A 16,823-nucleotide genomic window follows, 5' to 3' on the forward strand; every position below is an offset into this window, starting at 1 on the left:
GAGTGAGATCGAGGTCTTGAATGCACGGTCAGGGGACCGTACAGAGCTTTACATCGCCGCGTATATGTAACTATAAGAGTCGAAAGACAAACGGTGGCGGCGGCAGCGGTTATCTGCCGAGGTTGGGAAAAGCAGAGAGAGAGAGCGAGAGAGAGAGAGAGAGAGAGAAACAAGGATAAAAGGAAATATATAGGTAAATTCCGATAACGGAGGCAAGGCGAGAGGGAGGAGCGACGGCGCGATGGAGGAAAGGGGCGGAAAGAAGAGGAGAGGCCGTAAGAACGTAGCCGGAGTAAGAAAGATGGGACGAAAACATCGATTGCAGGGGCTTGTAACACCGCGGTACGAACAGAGGGATCAAGCCGAGCGATAAACCAAGCGGCCTGGAAAATGCCGGATCAACGGTACGATGTTTCAGCAAAAACTGCCTGGAATCGGAACAGCCCCGGCTCAAAGAGAGAAGACGGACGGGAGAGAGGGAGGGAAAAAGCGCTTCTCGCCGGGGGTGGGATGGTGGGATCGAAAACGAGCGCCTGGAATCGCGGAGCTCTCTCTCGTGGTTTCCTGGTCTACGATCCCATCCTCCTCCCGATCCTTCGGCGAGCGCTTACCGCGATATATACACGCGAGATACATATATGAATTTTACGTTATGCACCGCGTTATACTGCCGTCCTGCAGAGACGCGCGCACCGGAGTCTCGACAGATTTATGAGGGAAGTAATGCGAATTAAACTAACGTCTGCGCGCCGGCGATGCGACGCACCGTAAAACGCCGCGATCCCTGTGTGAAATCGAAAATGAGGGTAATTCCCCGTGATAAAATATATAACGAAGTTGCCACACGAACGTGTAACGGTCGTACTGGGGTACGCGCGTTAATATCAAGATAAATTCAACGTTAACTAATTACCCGCACGTATATACTGTATTTAATATTAATTAAGTTGCGCTGTTGTGTTAAATGAGAGACAAGTTTCATCGTATAAAAACAGATGCTCGATATTACGCTTTGTAGAAATAAACTGCACGAATGAAAATGGCAAATCCCTTAAAATATAGCCGTCAAGAAATAGCGCGTAAATATAATTATCGACTATTTTAAATTAAAGGATGTAAAAATAAAAAAAATAATTTCTTATATTATCCCGTTTCTTATTTCGAGTCTATCTTATTGCGATTTTTCCTCTTTTTACGGCTTTATCTCCGTTAAAAATGTACATATGAGTATACATAATATATAAATGTATGCGAATATCTGCAGTGTATTGAACTCGGCTCCGCAGATTCGCTAAATCTAGATGACTGTGCAAGTCACTCGTCATTGCGGAGTCGTCAAAATGAGAAATGAACATAGGAGATGGCCATCTGCAAAAGAATGCGTGAAACTTATCACGCACGCGAGATTGAAATGAATAACGCGATCATCAAGAGTTATCACTCCGTAGATAACTTATCGAATGACGGTTGCTCGCGACAAGAGCGTGATTTAATTATATTTAATCTAATGATGATTTAATCCGATCAGACTTGACCCCGCGCGACCTTATATACGCGACAAATCAAATTAGATAAGTCTACTATCTATCAGCTGTCCTACTCCAATTGATTATTCTTATCAACTGAAGGAAGAGGCGGCAAAAGCCGTCGCATACCGTTGGGAGATGGCAACGGCTTCAGAGAATGGCCTCGGAAAGAAAAAGAGAGAGCGAGAGAGTGGTGAGCCTGAGTTACCGATCAGCACAACAACAATGACTGCGGGGTACTCGATAGAAGTATGAGAAACGTCAAAACCGTCGTACTTTTGTCCGCCTAATCGTGCAAGTACGCGAGAATTCCGGTGCGGCGGAACGGACTCCCCAGTTCGATTATGTAGCCGTAGTGCGTCGAACATGAAGACGATAGAGGGAAAAGTAGTGATGCTGGGTTCGCAAGGTAAGCGTTCATCGGTAAACGAGGCGATAAACCTGGCCCGATTATCGTTACGTTATATAAATGTCAACGGGAGGACACGCAACCGCTTCCGAAGCGGCAATCGCGGATGGTGAGGACGCGTGACGCGATCGCACATCTCGGAGTCGGTCATCGCGTCATTTGTTTCCTGGTGCATCTTTCGTTGTGTCGCAGAGAGGTTAGGTGAACGTTATATACCCACGAACACAGATTCACACATGAATCTGTGCCCCACACGCGCTGCTTACGTATGAGACTAGAAATGTGTCGCAACGTCTGGTGCGTGCGTACTCGGTCGCGTTGCGCGAGAGTAAAGTTCGCTTGGTGTGTCGCAGGAAAAGATGAGATTTATTTCTTTCATATACTAGCAATTTTTAACTAATAAAATTAATTCTTTGTGCGTGTAAATATCTGCACTAATATATATAACGTATTTATTATCCTTGTAATCGCAGGGATAACAATCGTAAAAATTGCAAACGTTTCGATCCGCTTTCTGGATTCTCCTCGAAGCGTTTGGTTTTGCGATTATTATCTTTACGATTATTATACAAGAACAATTTCACGTTTGCGTGATATATGGAAATAAATAATCACGTGCTGACAAACGTTCCGGTTCCTCTCATCTTTCTGCTATCGAGATTTTATTGTCAAATTTTCTGTTTCTTCATTTCTTTTATGATGTAATTGTAAAAAGCGGTCTTTTGAATTCCGAGCCAAATATCTTCGTTTGACGCGGGCAGTGGTAATATTTATGCTCGCATTATGATACGTTTCCGAATCTGGAGGTCAAAATCCGCGCATGACACAGTTCTCGATACAACGCATGCAGAGATTACAGAGAAATTGAAACACGTAATCAGCGTATATATAACGAATCGTCTTTACCGTAATCATTTTGTAAATACGTCGCATTCGGCCAATGACGGATGAAAAGAAAAGCAACTATTTAGAAACTTAAAAACTCTAACTGTTCAGGTGAATTATACACATGTAAATTTGTACATTCCCTCCCGAAAGTTTCTTGTGTTATTTATCATATATAACAGAAATATAAAATGTTAAATAAATAGGAAATTATATGTCGATCAGAATTGTAGCACGCTTTTGAAATGTACTGATAAAGTTATATTAAAAAATAATTTTAAAAAGTGTTAAAATTGATTGGCGTCGAAAATCCTAATATGAAGATATTGAAATCTTAATTAATTTTTAAGTCATCGCAATCTTACAATGATATCGCATGAAGTTCGTGCATTTAAACCCATAATTGCATTATTGTATGCGTACCGATCTGTCATTTGTCATTTAATTTTCGGAAGCATGCTGACATTTATTTGTATCGCTCGATTAATTTTGTTTCTTCAATTTCTACCGTGCAGATAGTACGTATAGCAAGGCAATTAGTTGATGTGTGATGAATTAATTACGAATAGAAATTTTGACTGCCATATGCAATTGTTCTGTTTCGTATTTGATAATTATTTACATATTACTATTATAAAAATTTAAATTTTGATACTTATTTGTAATGTTCTTAACTTAAATTTTTAATCATACGTCAAGTGTGATTATTATAATTTTCATGATTCATTGCTTTAATCAAAATAAAAATTAATCTGACTCACCAATACGACGCGCAGCAGCGGAGTTATGATTGCATCATATTGATCTGTAACATACAAATATATCCGAATTACAGCAGCATTCTCAAAATAATTAACACTTTCAAATATAATTATCGCAAGCAATACATTTTTTATTCGTCTTTTTTTCAAGCGAAGATACTTAACTAGTTATATTTCCGATTAATTCTGTCAATAATAAGTAATAATAAGTTAATAATAAGTAAATAATAAGTTAATTATATACCTCTTCGTTGCTCCGCCGTCACCCGACGCCTCCAAGCCTGCTCCCTCCTCTCTCCTCTCTTGTTCTTGTTGCTCATTCGTCACATTCACACTCAAACACACACACTTAATCGGAGAAATATAATTAAGTACGATCGCGCGGCACTTTGCAAGGCACTCCTGGTATTAATTCGCCGCGCATTTTAATAAAATTACGATAAAAAAATAACGCGAAAGAAGCACGACCACGCGAAGCTACGATTCGCTCAGCAACGAATCGCAAATTGGCACAACGAGTTAATTACGACTGTCGATTCGACCGACGACTCTGTTCTGTTAATGACTAATACTTGAAAAATGACTTCGGTAACTTTATCCCGATAGCTCGGCTATGATATGATTAATAAAGTCTAGCTAATAATGACGCGATGAATCGTTGAAAACACACAGATTCCAAAATATATATTTGAAAATATCCAAATTCATTAAAGAATTAGTTATAATAATTGAAATGCTCATAAATAGTTCGTATCTCTCATATTCCTTACTGCTTCGGTCTCTACGAATTAATCATACGAAACGTCCATTTTAGCAAAGTCGTTGGTAGTCGTTGCCTCGTTTAACCAAACCATTAATCGTAAGGATTAAGGAGTCGTACGTATGACCATTCGTTAATTATTTATAAAAGAATTGATCGTCTCTTCTGATTCTTCTATTCGTATTAACTGTTACTAAACAATCGATACGTATATCTTTCACGAGTTTCCGTCGCTAGATCCGATTATTTTATCTGGCGATTTGCGTATTACTTCGCGCTCCGAATCCGAAAACAGTCAAGTAAAATTATTTATGAAAGATTTAAAGAGCGCGACGCATACTTTCCGATTCAACCGTTATTAAAAGATTACTTAGCATCTGTAAGTCTCGCGAAAAGCTAATTTACAAATCTTATCCCGTGCCGCTTCGATTGCTAAGTAAGTATTTCCAACGAAAGCAGAATGCATCGCGCGAAATATTCTACCTCGGTAAATAATTACCGTCTCGAAACTCTTACGAATCGCGGAGATTAAATTTAGTCATACGGATAGATATTCGTAGAAAATAATCATAGGAAACAATCGCATTTTTATTTAGAAATCGTCGCGATTGTATCTAGAGGGTGATTTAACGCGATGACACGCGGAACATCTCGTGCCGATACTCGCCCGCTCGAGCTCCGCCTCGTGAATGCCAGAAGGACGACCGCGCGATCGCGCAATGTGCGTATGAGAACGGCGCACTACGTCACAACGAAAACAAACGTCGAACGTTAGTACTGCGTGCCAATGTAAAATAAAGCCGCGTAAAGCGGGGAGCACACACTTCTGCATAACGCCTAATGCGTAAGCATAAGAAAATTGATTGGTCTATTTTCTTATGCACATGTGTATGGACCAATCAATTTTCTTATGCTTACGCATTATGCGTTATGCAGAAGTGTACGTGTGCTCCCCGCTTTAAGCTTTGAACGATCTATAAGGTGTGTCGGAATTTGGAATAGAATTTCTATTCGTAATTTGAAACGCTTAATAATGTCGACGCTTAATAATTTCTATGCTTAATAATTCTACTCGCAATTTTAAACGTTTAATAATACGAAACGTTTGAAGAATCAAAACTCTATACAGATATAAAATATATATACATCAAAATGCACGGCGTATAAAATTATAAATAAAATTCTATCCTGAAATCTGACACTAATTGTAAAACGTCTAAAGTGGGAATTGTAATTTATAAATTGTATTATTTATAAAAGAAATTTGCCTAATATTCTCACTCTTACATTTTACATTAGTTTCGATGGACCGAATTATTATCGTATATATTAAATCTAGCGTTTATTTGAAGAAATATGATTATCTGTTTGAAAATAAACAGTAATTAAATATAATATAAATATAATGGAAGCGATTGATTATGCGAAAATTCATTTATCTATAATATCGAATAAAGTCTTGAGTCTCGTACGAGCTTGAAATACACTCGCTATCAGATAAGACGATCGATTTTTTTTTTATGTAGAACGATATTCGATGAATGTTATCAAGTGTCAACGTTAACATTAAAAAATCATACACACACAAGTATCATTAGCGCACAAATCACGATATCATTTTCAGGTGTTGGCAAAACGTGCTTAATCGGACGTTACTTGGGAAATTTCGATCATGCAAGTCCCACGATAGGGGCATCTTTCTTCAATTGCAAGATCAATTTGGATGATGCGAGGATAAAATTGCAAGTAGGCTTTCAAAAATCATATTTCTCTCTTTTATATTAATATTCAGAAATGAATTTAGATTTAATAGATTTCGCTCCGACAACGAATTAATAGATACAAAACACTAACATTCTTGTCCGCGTTATCTTTTCAATTAACCCTTTGGCCCATTGATTCAACTTTTCACTTCAGTTGTCTCGATATCGTTATATACTGCGCCTTTAATGACGTAAAATTCGCTTCAAAATACTTAAGCTTAAATAGTTAAAAAATTAAATTGATCTAAAGAATTAAAAGCGTCACTCTTATGTAGGTGTGGGACACGGCTGGCCAGGAGAGATTTCGCTCCATGGCGCCGATGTACTACAGGAACTCCAACGCAGCTATGCTGGTGTTTGATCTTACACAGTACAACACCTTCGCCGCGATCAAGGGTTGGGTGAAGGAGCTACAACAAAACGTGGAGGAGACGATGGTGCTAGCCTTGATTGGCAACAAGTCCGACCTGGTGCAAGAGCGTCAAGTTGACGGTGAGGAGGCTCGGAGGTACGCCACGTCAATTGGTGCTACATATCATGAGATCTCGGTGCTACATAACGAGGGAGTAGAGACCGTTTTCCTGGCGATCGCCATGAGTCTACGGAGAATGGCGTCTGACAATAACGATATGAACACTACCCTCAAGATTTCTGACTCTAATAACTTTCTTAAAAGCGACGATATGCTGCCCTCGCCCTCCGTCGAGGAGAGCCCGCAGAACACCAGTATTGCACACGGCATACACGAGAAACCGTTTACCTGTTGTTAGTTCTAGTATTTTAGAAAAAGGGCGACAGTAATTAGGCGAAAATCGCATCTTGTTTAGGAATTCGCGTCAATTACCAAAGAGTTTACTACCAAATGTTACTTGCAGCGCTTTGCGAATAGTTTTGTTAGTGAACTACACATTTTTGTCTCGCGACGCGTTTCCATTTTCAAGATACAAAATATATGCAGAGAGCGAACGAATATTCGCTCTTCCAAGCAGCTTTGGTATTAGTTCGATTAGTCAAGTCGGATTTATGACAAACGCTCACGTTGATTTATCGCGAGAATTAAATCGACAAAGTCGACGACAGAAATTATATCCGAATTTTCCATGTAAATGAGTAATAAAAGTTAGCTAGGCAAAAAAGACTAAATTTTTTGCATATTAAAATAAATAGATCTCGTATGGAATAAACGAATAAATAACGCGGTATGTTAATTCAAATTAAAATGATTAGAATTATAATGACAAATTTGAAAATGTAATATTCTAAAAATAAGAAATTCAATTATTAACTACGGCGAATAACTATGTTCAAAATCTCCTATTTTGATAAGTTTCGATTTTAATTCTACTTCGTAACGTGATAATAGAAACATGTGATCTTACGTCTTACATGTCGTGCAAAAATTAACGATCACACGGCTTGCCATTAGAAATCAAATTTTCGCAAATTACAGCTAATTATTTTACGATTAACACTGCTTTTACTATTACTGTATATTGATAATTTTATATGAAACAACAGTATTCCACGTCGGTGCGTGAATTATTTATGAACGAAATAGAATAGGCTTATATGCTATTAATATTTTTCGCGAAGACTGCTAAACTTTAAGTTTGAATATTTTTCCTATGCAGACGACGAATTATTTTCGATACTTTTAGGAAAAATCCTAACTCCTTAATTTTTTACATATATTATGATACGCACGTTCACGCGCCCCCTTCGGAAATATTTCTAAAAGATTTTATACCCAACAAAAATAAATATATTTGTGATAAAAAAATATATAATGCATTTATAAATAATTTTCCTTTGAGTTCCTTGAGTTAAATTGTATAATCAATAACGTACAGATTTCATTGCGCACAGTATCCACGGCATCTGTGTGTGTGATGCTTACTTTAGATTTCATTATTAAATAGATAAGACTAAACTGAGACACTTACATATAATAACATTTTAATATAATCGAGATAGGATACGCTTGTTCGAGATCTGAAAAGCTGCGCCTCGTCGGGAAATCTGCTCGTCTCGCTACGACAGAGAGTGATAATCACACAATGACTCATTCTCACTCCAGGCCGGGCCTCGCGGAGCGTAACGTCCCAGCTTTGTCTACGTGTAACTCATCCCATTTTTGTTATGTAAGCGTCCGTTTACTATGCATCTAGGCCCATTAGGACTGCGCGGCGGCGTCTTCGAAACTTACGCGCAGCGGCAAGACGCGCTCTGTGCTCAGGGTCGCTCGCGCGTGCGAGAGTCAAGGAACCCGAAACTCATGTTTTCTCACTGGTATAATTCAAATATCGCGACTTGTATATGTGTGTGTGTGTGTGTGTGTGTGAAAGAGAGAAAGAGAGACCTTAAGCTCATGCAATGTGAAGGATTTATAGGAAAAAGAATTAATATACAAGCTCTGATACAGAGTACAGAAAATTAAAAAAAATGTAGAATTGTGAGGTCAGTATACATATCAAAACAATTAAAACTAATATAAAATTATCAAATTACATTGTTGCAAATAGCTCGAACGATAAACTCGTTTGATTAATTACTTGACGTACTTTCGAATCAACACTACAGATAGATTCGTCAGGCTTCACACATCTGACTTCAGAACCGGAAAGATACGAGGATGTATGCACCGTTAGACGATAATGAACTATCCGCTCGTTACTGAAATGTAGTGTAACTCCGAGATGGATGTAATAATCGCGTAGACGCGATTACGCGCGGCTTTCGCACGAGTAAAAGCGCTCGCAATTAGTCGAAAGCAAAGCGACATCGTGTTTTTTAATAGCCGGAGAATCGATTAGCATACCGAGTGAGCATAATGGAGTTTTATCGCCGTTTAAGAACAATAGGCCGTAAAACGGTAAGTACGAGATTGACTAACTGCAATCGCCGCGTCGTAACCGCAGCTCGATTTTACGCAAAGGGAATCCGCGCAATGATGACTTTACACGCCCTTCTCGACACGCCCGCATCGCAAGAACATTGTCCCCCTCAGTCTTTGACACGTGCGCGCAAGACAACTTGAGTTCCGAGGTTTGCTAAACAGGAAGAATTCATCTCGTCGTGCATTGCAACAGGTGCATTTTCACTTTCTTCCTCTTAACGATCGCACATCTTCGAGTGAGGTAATCAGGGTCTTTCGGCAAATGGGAGGATAGACCGTAAAACATTTCTCAAAAATAAGATTAGATATTATTATAAAAGCATTAAGAAAAAAAACTTGATATATGTAAAATAACTTTGGTGTTAGAAATGACTCTACGTGGCAATTTCTATATTTAATTTGTTTGACGTTCACATGTTAAATGTTTCTATTTTTAAATGGTAAATATTATTCATAATATTTATCATATAAACATAGAAAGTTGCAATTGATTTCCTTATTGGCAGTGATGCGTACAAGCCTTGATGGATATATGATGAAGAATCGTAGCTAAAGTTACTAACTAAATTTGTACGCGTGAGATATCGTGGATAATTTTACGCGAACGCGCAGGGAATACACAATTCGATTTCGCAATACTGCGAGCGTCGCGATCTGCTCCGTTCGCCGGTGCGTTAATTAAATGCAAGCGCGAAATCGCAGAGCAATGGAAAAAAGGAGAGAGAGAGACTCGCATGCGCGCGAATCTTCAAAGGAGCGGGTATACGAGCTCCTTTGAGCGTGCAAGCGTCACGCAAAGGAGCGAGTAGGAGAAGACGAAGAGAAGAAGCGGTACAAGCGGAGGAAGCAGAAGAGGTGATCATAATGCCGGGTCTGCTGTATAAGACAATGATACAGTTACACGATGCTCTCAGTTGTGAGCCAATCGTAAGAGGCACGACACAGAGGCCCCGTACGCGAAAGTATAATGAACCGCGGCAAGGACGACACGCTAATTACGCCCGGCCCGTTAATTAAAGGAACGAACGATCGTTAATAGTTAATATTGCCGGAAGAAACCAGAAGGTAGACCGTTCGGCGCGAATCGGCGGGATCTTCACTTCGCCGCGGGATGTCGATCAAGTCAGTGATCCAGTGAACACTCTGTGTAAAAAGATAGAAAAATTTTCTCCACAATGAGGATTATTTTTGCGATTGCATTGCGATTGACGCGTACACCGACCATTTTCTGATTTTTCTTGCAACGTTGGGAAGGTTGTTTTGTTGACAATTACCTCTGTAATCGCTGCGATCGCTCATCGTGTATGCGTATCTTCCGTCGAATGGACACTCTTTCAGGGACGTCTCGTGTGAATGAACCGTGATTCATAGATCGCGGATAGAATAGAACGCCAGATAACGGCTAGAAAGCAATAACTAAAGCGTACACGTGTGTACTAATAAGGATCGTACGAGTAAGCCAGGATTAATTGAAACGTAAATGCACTTCTCGTCACATTTTTATGGAGAATAAATTAGATCATGTCATAATGATGTAGGATAATGAGAATCATTTCTATGAAAATGATGAAAACCGAAAGTTACATACACCATGTGAAAGTGAAATAAGGTATTATTAAAACGTGAAGAATTTATTAACGACAATGGGACATCAGCGGGGATTTCTCATTTTTATCATCTGTTTCCTGCGATCCTGTCGAGTATCGCATTCGATTGGTCTCACGATTGATAATCAACTTGTAATCGTCGCGAATGGTAAGTGATAATGGTTGGTCACCAAACAATATACTGAATATAATTAAATGTAATAATTACATCATGCAGATTGCTACACGAGAGTAGCCATCGGATCCAAATTGCCGGACATGGATATCTTTTCCAACGTCGCGGTCGGTAGCATTTCAGAATGCGAGGACGAGTGCTCGAAAAGGAGAAATTCCTGTAACGCGTTCGCTTTCGGGTATATGATGTCACATAAGTGCAACAGAAAATTTTAATTAACAATAAGAAGAAAAAGAAATATATGAACACAATATAAAAAGTTTCAAAAAAAAATTATATAATTTTTGTTTCTATATGATTGCATGTGTTAACTCTCTGAAACCGTCTTTGTATACGTGTATTGATTTAGGATTGGCATCAAAGGTAACGGAACATGTGCGTTGAGTGCGATAATACCGAACCCCGAAGATCTACAAAGTCACGCCGATTATGATGTCTATGTGAGGAGTCAACGTTCGCCACACTGCGAGCCAGATCGACTTTATAAGATGGGAAGTGGTAATATCGGACAAGAAAGAAGAAATCAAACGGTACCGACCTCGATATTCAGAAGCGGTCTCTTGGGTCCGACAATGCCAAATATCCCGTCAACTCCAAGGTACATAATTATCTGATTATTAATTTCAAACAGGGAACAATCTCGTCGTTAGCACTTTGTTTATTTTTATTCTTATCTCAGTCCCCAGTAAGATAAATATATTTGTGGCAAAAATAAAAGAATATTTAATGTTTAGCAGATTGTCAAAATACGTAGTTTAAAAAGAGATTTTTTAAAATAAATGACTTGATCACAAATATTACTTTTAATCTCTAGATATTTTTACGTTTACTCATTTTATATAAAATATAATTTGATACAAAAAATACAAACAACTGTATTGTATTTTTACTGTCATAACTGTTATAATATTTTTCACTTGAAGAACCATGGGGAATATACCTAACGGCCCTTCATATCAACAAGGATTTATGCCTTCTCTCGACGACGAGCGCCGGATCACCGATATCGTGAGAAACAGAAATCCGATGTCACCCACCAGCAATCCTTTCGGAACCAATAACGCGAAATTCGATAACTATGATCTATCAAATTGGAAGCCAGCCTTCGGTCAAAGAATGCATTCAGATCCGAAATACAGTCGCCCAAATTTCGGCGGACCGTCCTTTCAAAATCCTTTCACCGGTATCAACCATCTGAATTTTGGATCAAACTTAGATAACGATCTTCATTCGGTTAAGGCCCTCACCGTTCATAACGGGCCCTTCGAGGTTTTCTCGAGACCCATCTACGTCTACGATGAAGCCTCCAAAAACAGATCTCCGATGGATTTTGGATTCTGGAATAATTACGATACAACGAAACATCGCACCACGAATCATCTTGATCAGCATCGGCATCAAGAATTTCTCAATAACGTATACAAAAGTCAAGGAATTACCACGAGACCGAAGCAGAACGAGTTACTCACTGGAAATTATGATTTCCGCAAAGTCTCCTCCCGTCCAACTATTAGCAATTCTTACGACTTCGAGGCCAATAGAGCAAGAATCTCGAACGGAGGATTCAAAGATTCTTCCGACCTCTGGAATCCAGGACTGACGACGATGTTTCGCAACTTCGGCACGAGGATCACCGAAAAATCGAGATGTGAGTACTTCAATTCAATTTCGCTCGTGACCAATCATCCGTTTCTCTGCCAACATAGTTTTCGTTGCACGCAATCTGCGCGCGTGATGCGTAAGCTCTCGGTGCAATTCTAGCACCTCGAGAAACGGAAACGCGAATCTCTGTCTTTAACGAGGCGTACACGAAAGACCGGAGACACAAATCTTCGGACAACTTGTTGCTGCAGCTACGTCGCGTATGTGAGGCGCAACCTCACTTTTTCTATGCAGCAATCACAGGATTGCATTATACATATGTGCTCGCGCCGCGTTCCACAAGTTGATTATCGCTCTTACGTAAAACGACATTGTTCCGTTACATTAATTCATTTTTCGGACGTAGAATTAAATAAATTAAATTAACATTAAATTATAAATATAACAATATCACATTCAAACTATTGGGTCTAATTTTTTAGTGATTTTTATGTTATACTCTGTAAATATTCTAAAGAGAGAGAGAGAAAAGATACGTATTTTTAATAGATTAATAATATCTTGTTGCGATATTTTGAAACTAGAAATCAGTCGACGTTCAAAAAAACCTGCCGCAGTGTTGTACATAGCGTTAATTCATTATCCTCTACCATCAACTGGCTCAACTAGGCGGCTGCAGCCAGCTGCCAGCGTTTATCGAGCCGTGTTCATCTACAAACTGCCGATTGACAAATGGCAACGGCATTGACACGGATTTTAAACTATATGCGAATTAGCTCGTTGCATTCGTTGTTACTTCCGGAGTTAGCCACTCTTATCGCACAATTTACGCGCATCTTTTTGCCTATCGAGCTACTCAGCATAACTAAATAATTCGATAATGTTTCTCGGACTTGTAAATAATAAAAGTAAAAATACGATATACATTCAAGTTAAATAATGGTTACAAGCAGTACGCGTCTCTATATAGGAGTCAACGATTTTCTTACGTGAAGTTTGTCGTCCGAGCAACGACCGGCTAAAGGAAACCCGATGATTTTTCGCGATTGTGCCACTACAGTACATGACAAGTTGCACAAGGGAGAAATATAAACGCCGAGACACTACAGGACGCTCGGCTTCCGGTTCGCGTGATCTACGAGCATAAAACGCTTTTACTTTCGACAGGTAATCCCTTATTCCTGCCTGCGCTTCGAATTAATTGCGCGTAACATTGCGAGTCCATCTTTTTGATCAGGAATTGTTGTAATCGATTGGATACGACAGTTGCGACATGATTAACAAAATTTTATCAACAAATTGCTTCTCGAGCAACGAAATTCGAGTTATAACAATCGCATGAGGGTCGCAATAATTAAGCCTAGCTGACTGACTCAAATCGCGGAAGTATAATTTTACTAAAGTTATGGTGCTACATTAAGAGCCAGGCTGGTTGAAATAATTGAGGTAATTGTGACCCTGACGAATATCGTGAAGGACACGCGACGGCAAATCCCTTCTAAAATGATGTCACTCCTCTTTGATGTTCCTTGGCACAAAAGTTCTTTTTAACGACGGAAAAATGCAAATGGTTCCGGCAGTTGGTTTCTGGGTAAAGATCTTGCGGCGAATAAGTAATAATCTCTTATATATCTCGGTTGAAAATACAGACAATACAAAAAAATCAATAGAAAAGAATTCTTAAACGATTTGAATATAACAACTCCTTTGGATTTCCAATAAGTTAAATATTAATTAAAATTCGAGGAAATAATGCTGATCTCGATAAAGTGAGCCAAAACAACGTTACAAAGATATATGCGCTTGCACAGTCAGATCTCAATTAAAGGTTTACATCCTGTAATTACTTAAAACGACAAGCGACTCGTAAATCCAGTCTACGTAATTGCACAAAATACCGAATGACGATGCTCGGCAAAAGAATGAAACGTTCGCGTGTCCGTGAGCAAAGAAAAATAATAGTAAGTGGAATCATTAATGATCATGTAACGCTGAGACCCCTCCCCCGACGTGTGAGCAGTTCCTCCCACTATCCTCGCGGAAACGTTCACTTTTCTATAAAACGACGCGAGCCCGTAATTTCTCCGCTACTTTTTGCGTGATTTTCAGTTCGCGCCATTTTTCGCGCGGAACGTGCCGGAGTGCGCGGATCGGGGTGGCTTAAACGTGAAAATTTTCTTAGGAGACACCAAAATGGCTACGTCTCGCTGCAATTCGCGGTATATCGCGAGAGTAAATCGCGGCTCGAAGGAAAAACGCTGAAGCAAGAAACGCCTTGCGTACGTTCGCGTCACCTCTCTCGCGATCTCGATTCGGATGGTACGTTCACTCCGGTAAATTCGTCGATCGAACGTGGGAATCATGTCGATACGTCGACGATGGTTGTGGACCTTTGTGTTAGCTGTAATTGCCCGACGGGCCACTTCGATAGTTATAGTGGAGGACGAGTGTTCGCGTAAGTGACGCGGGAAAAAATGACGCCTGTAAAAAGTGCAAAGTTAAAATTTCTTTCTTTTTCTTTTTGCTACAGCGTGCTACAGAAGACTGCTGTCCGGTAAGAAAAGCTTGGATTTGCACGTCAGACGTGTCATTGAGTGCGAAAGGCTCGAGGACTGTCATCGCGCTTGCGACTATGAGAAGCGTTTCACTTGCGAGGGCTTCAATTACAGGTAATTAGATTGTCCTAAATATTTATAAAAATCTAGAGAAATATTTAGAAGATTAGATTAGATTCATATAATTATGAACTTGGTTATAGACAATTTTAAAAAATAAATCTGTCGCATTGAGATTAACTTCATAATATAAACATAATTATGCTCCGATGACAGAGAGTACGTCCTCGATGAATTCGTTAGTTCTAGATGTCTCGGTGATTTTTAAGCAGATCTCTGTATTTCAGTAAAGTTCTCGCAAAATAGCCGAAAAATAATTTGCATAACAGTTAAACGCGATTATTCACGCTTGGAATCTTTCAATGATTTTACGCGTTTCTGTACAAGTGCGTATATATATCTAGGGTACCTATTATCAGATGCACACGCAAAATACAATACGTATATATATGCATGACCCACCGTGCGATTGCATCACGGACAATTTGATCGCACCACAATCTGTGACACGCTTCTCCGTCGAGGAGAACTATCACGCACGGGCAGGGCGTCGGGAAAGTTACCGCTGTTTTCCAACATTCAATTAACATATACTGAAAGAAAAACCGTTAAAGCCGTTCAATAAATAATTTAAATTGACGACGAATTTATTTATCATCGTGTAATCGCGATTTTATTCAAAAAGGCGCGTTGGACATGGAGCGAGAGGAATGTGCGAGATGACATCGGTACCTTATTCTCGTATGGATTTCCATCGGGACTTCGTATCGGATCCTCAATGCGATTATTACGAGAAGGATCCGAATTGCGCGGTAAACACGCCTGAGACGCGACCGTCCTGGTGGAACCAACCGTCCAGACCTGGTCAATCCTATGGTCCACCTTACTCTCCCAACGAAAGGCCAGATACAAGGTATAGTGATTAAGAACTTACCTATCATAATAATACAAAAAAAAACTACTACGTATTATGTTACATTAAAGTTCATCAGTACGAATAATCCTTGAGAAACGCAATTATTGTTCTCGATAAATTTATGTTTACGAAAGAACGGTAATTCACGAAGACGAAGGACGCTCGTTTCTCGGTAATAATTCAGCAAATTGCTTTCGTTTAACCAATCGCTCAAGCGTGACTTTAAACGCGCTTCCTTTTCTTTTTATTTATCGTTCAGACAAAATAAGTTCCGCTTCTAATTTACACAAATTTGATGCAAGACCTTACGCTCCGAATCGACGACCCTTAAACGAAGTGCCACGGCCTCTGGATTACGATCGACGACCCTTGAAGGAAGTTCCGCGACCGTTGGATTACGATCGGCGTCCTTCGAACGAGATCCCACGGCCTTTGGATTATGCTCCCAGACCCGCGGAATATGATCGACGACCACCGCCTGTCTACGGGTATCCTAATCGCGGACTGTACGACGACATGTTTGGTCGAAGAAATTATCCCGATGATTCAATACGGGGTGGACACCCAGCGACGAGACCGGAAGATCGATTTGTCTATAGTGTTCAATTTCCATCTAGACGACCCACCGACGATGATTTTTATAACAGGAACGTACCAAGGGCGCGATATCCGAATAGAAGGATCGATCAAGACATAGGTAATTTTGAAACATAGACTTAGCATGACGCATCATTTTCTATACAAAGAATTTTTATTACAAAACATAAATAACCTGATTCAGACCAAGCGAACGAACGCGAACAAATACGAATGAACAACTTGCTTCGATGAGTACTGACAAGCGCGACGTAATTGCTGAAATAAATTATTCATTAGTGTTTGTTCGCGCTCGTTTGCTTGCTCCGGAT

The 16,823-nt window shown here is 39.6% G+C and overlaps 2 protein-coding genes across 5 annotated transcripts in view; both read left to right on the forward strand.

Moving 5' to 3' along the window:
• LOC139815606 (uncharacterized) overlaps positions 1-16,823 on the forward strand; it is a 294,108-nt gene that overhangs the window by 272,901 nt on the left and 4,384 nt on the right. For 2 of the 3 annotated variants that reach the window (XM_071782620.1, XM_071782621.1), the window contains exons 1-7: positions 8,014-10,755; positions 10,825-10,960; positions 11,132-11,380; positions 11,706-12,430; positions 14,915-15,053; positions 15,685-15,912; positions 16,218-16,612. In XM_071782620.1, coding sequence (XP_071638721.1) covers positions 10,644-10,755; positions 10,825-10,960; positions 11,132-11,380; positions 11,706-12,430; positions 14,915-15,053; positions 15,685-15,912; positions 16,218-16,612 — 1,984 coding nt within the window. In that variant the 5' untranslated portion in view covers positions 8,014-10,643. Of the gene's footprint in view, positions 1-8,013; positions 10,756-10,824; positions 10,961-11,131; positions 11,381-11,705; positions 12,431-14,914; positions 15,054-15,684; positions 15,913-16,217; positions 16,613-16,823 lie in introns of those variants that run through there. The other variant, XM_071782622.1, reaches the window with a different exon arrangement.
• Positions 1,701-7,891, forward strand: LOC139815619 (ras-related protein Rab-31). 2 transcript variants are annotated; one of them, XM_071782642.1, is made up of 4 exons: positions 1,701-1,935; positions 4,938-5,111; positions 5,966-6,087; positions 6,380-7,891. In XM_071782642.1, the coding sequence occupies exons 2-4, from the start codon at positions 4,976-4,978 to the stop codon at positions 6,872-6,874; spliced, it is 753 nt and encodes a 250-aa protein (XP_071638743.1). In that variant the 5' UTR covers positions 1,701-1,935; positions 4,938-4,975; the 3' UTR covers positions 6,875-7,891. The 2 variants fall into 2 exon arrangements, with proteins under 2 accessions (XP_071638743.1, XP_071638744.1); XM_071782643.1 differs by lacking the exon at positions 4,938-5,111 and having other exon boundaries at positions 1,704-1,935.

The sequence above is a fragment of the Temnothorax longispinosus genome, chromosome 7 (genome assembly GCF_030848805.1).
Source record: "Temnothorax longispinosus isolate EJ_2023e chromosome 7, Tlon_JGU_v1, whole genome shotgun sequence".
Lineage (NCBI taxonomy): Eukaryota > Metazoa > Arthropoda > Insecta > Hymenoptera > Formicidae > Temnothorax > Temnothorax longispinosus.

Coding starts and splice junctions, on each gene's coding strand:
- LOC139815619 (XM_071782642.1), top strand. CDS start 4,976: ATGACACGCGGAACATCTCGTGCCGATACTCGCCCGCTCGAGCTCCGC. Junction 5,112..5,965: donor AACGAAAACAAACGTCGAAC/GTTAGTACTGCG, acceptor TATCATTTTCAG/GTGTTGGCAAAACGTGCTTA. Junction 6,088..6,379: donor ATGCGAGGATAAAATTGCAA/GTAGGCTTTCAA, acceptor ACTCTTATGTAG/GTGTGGGACACGGCTGGCCA.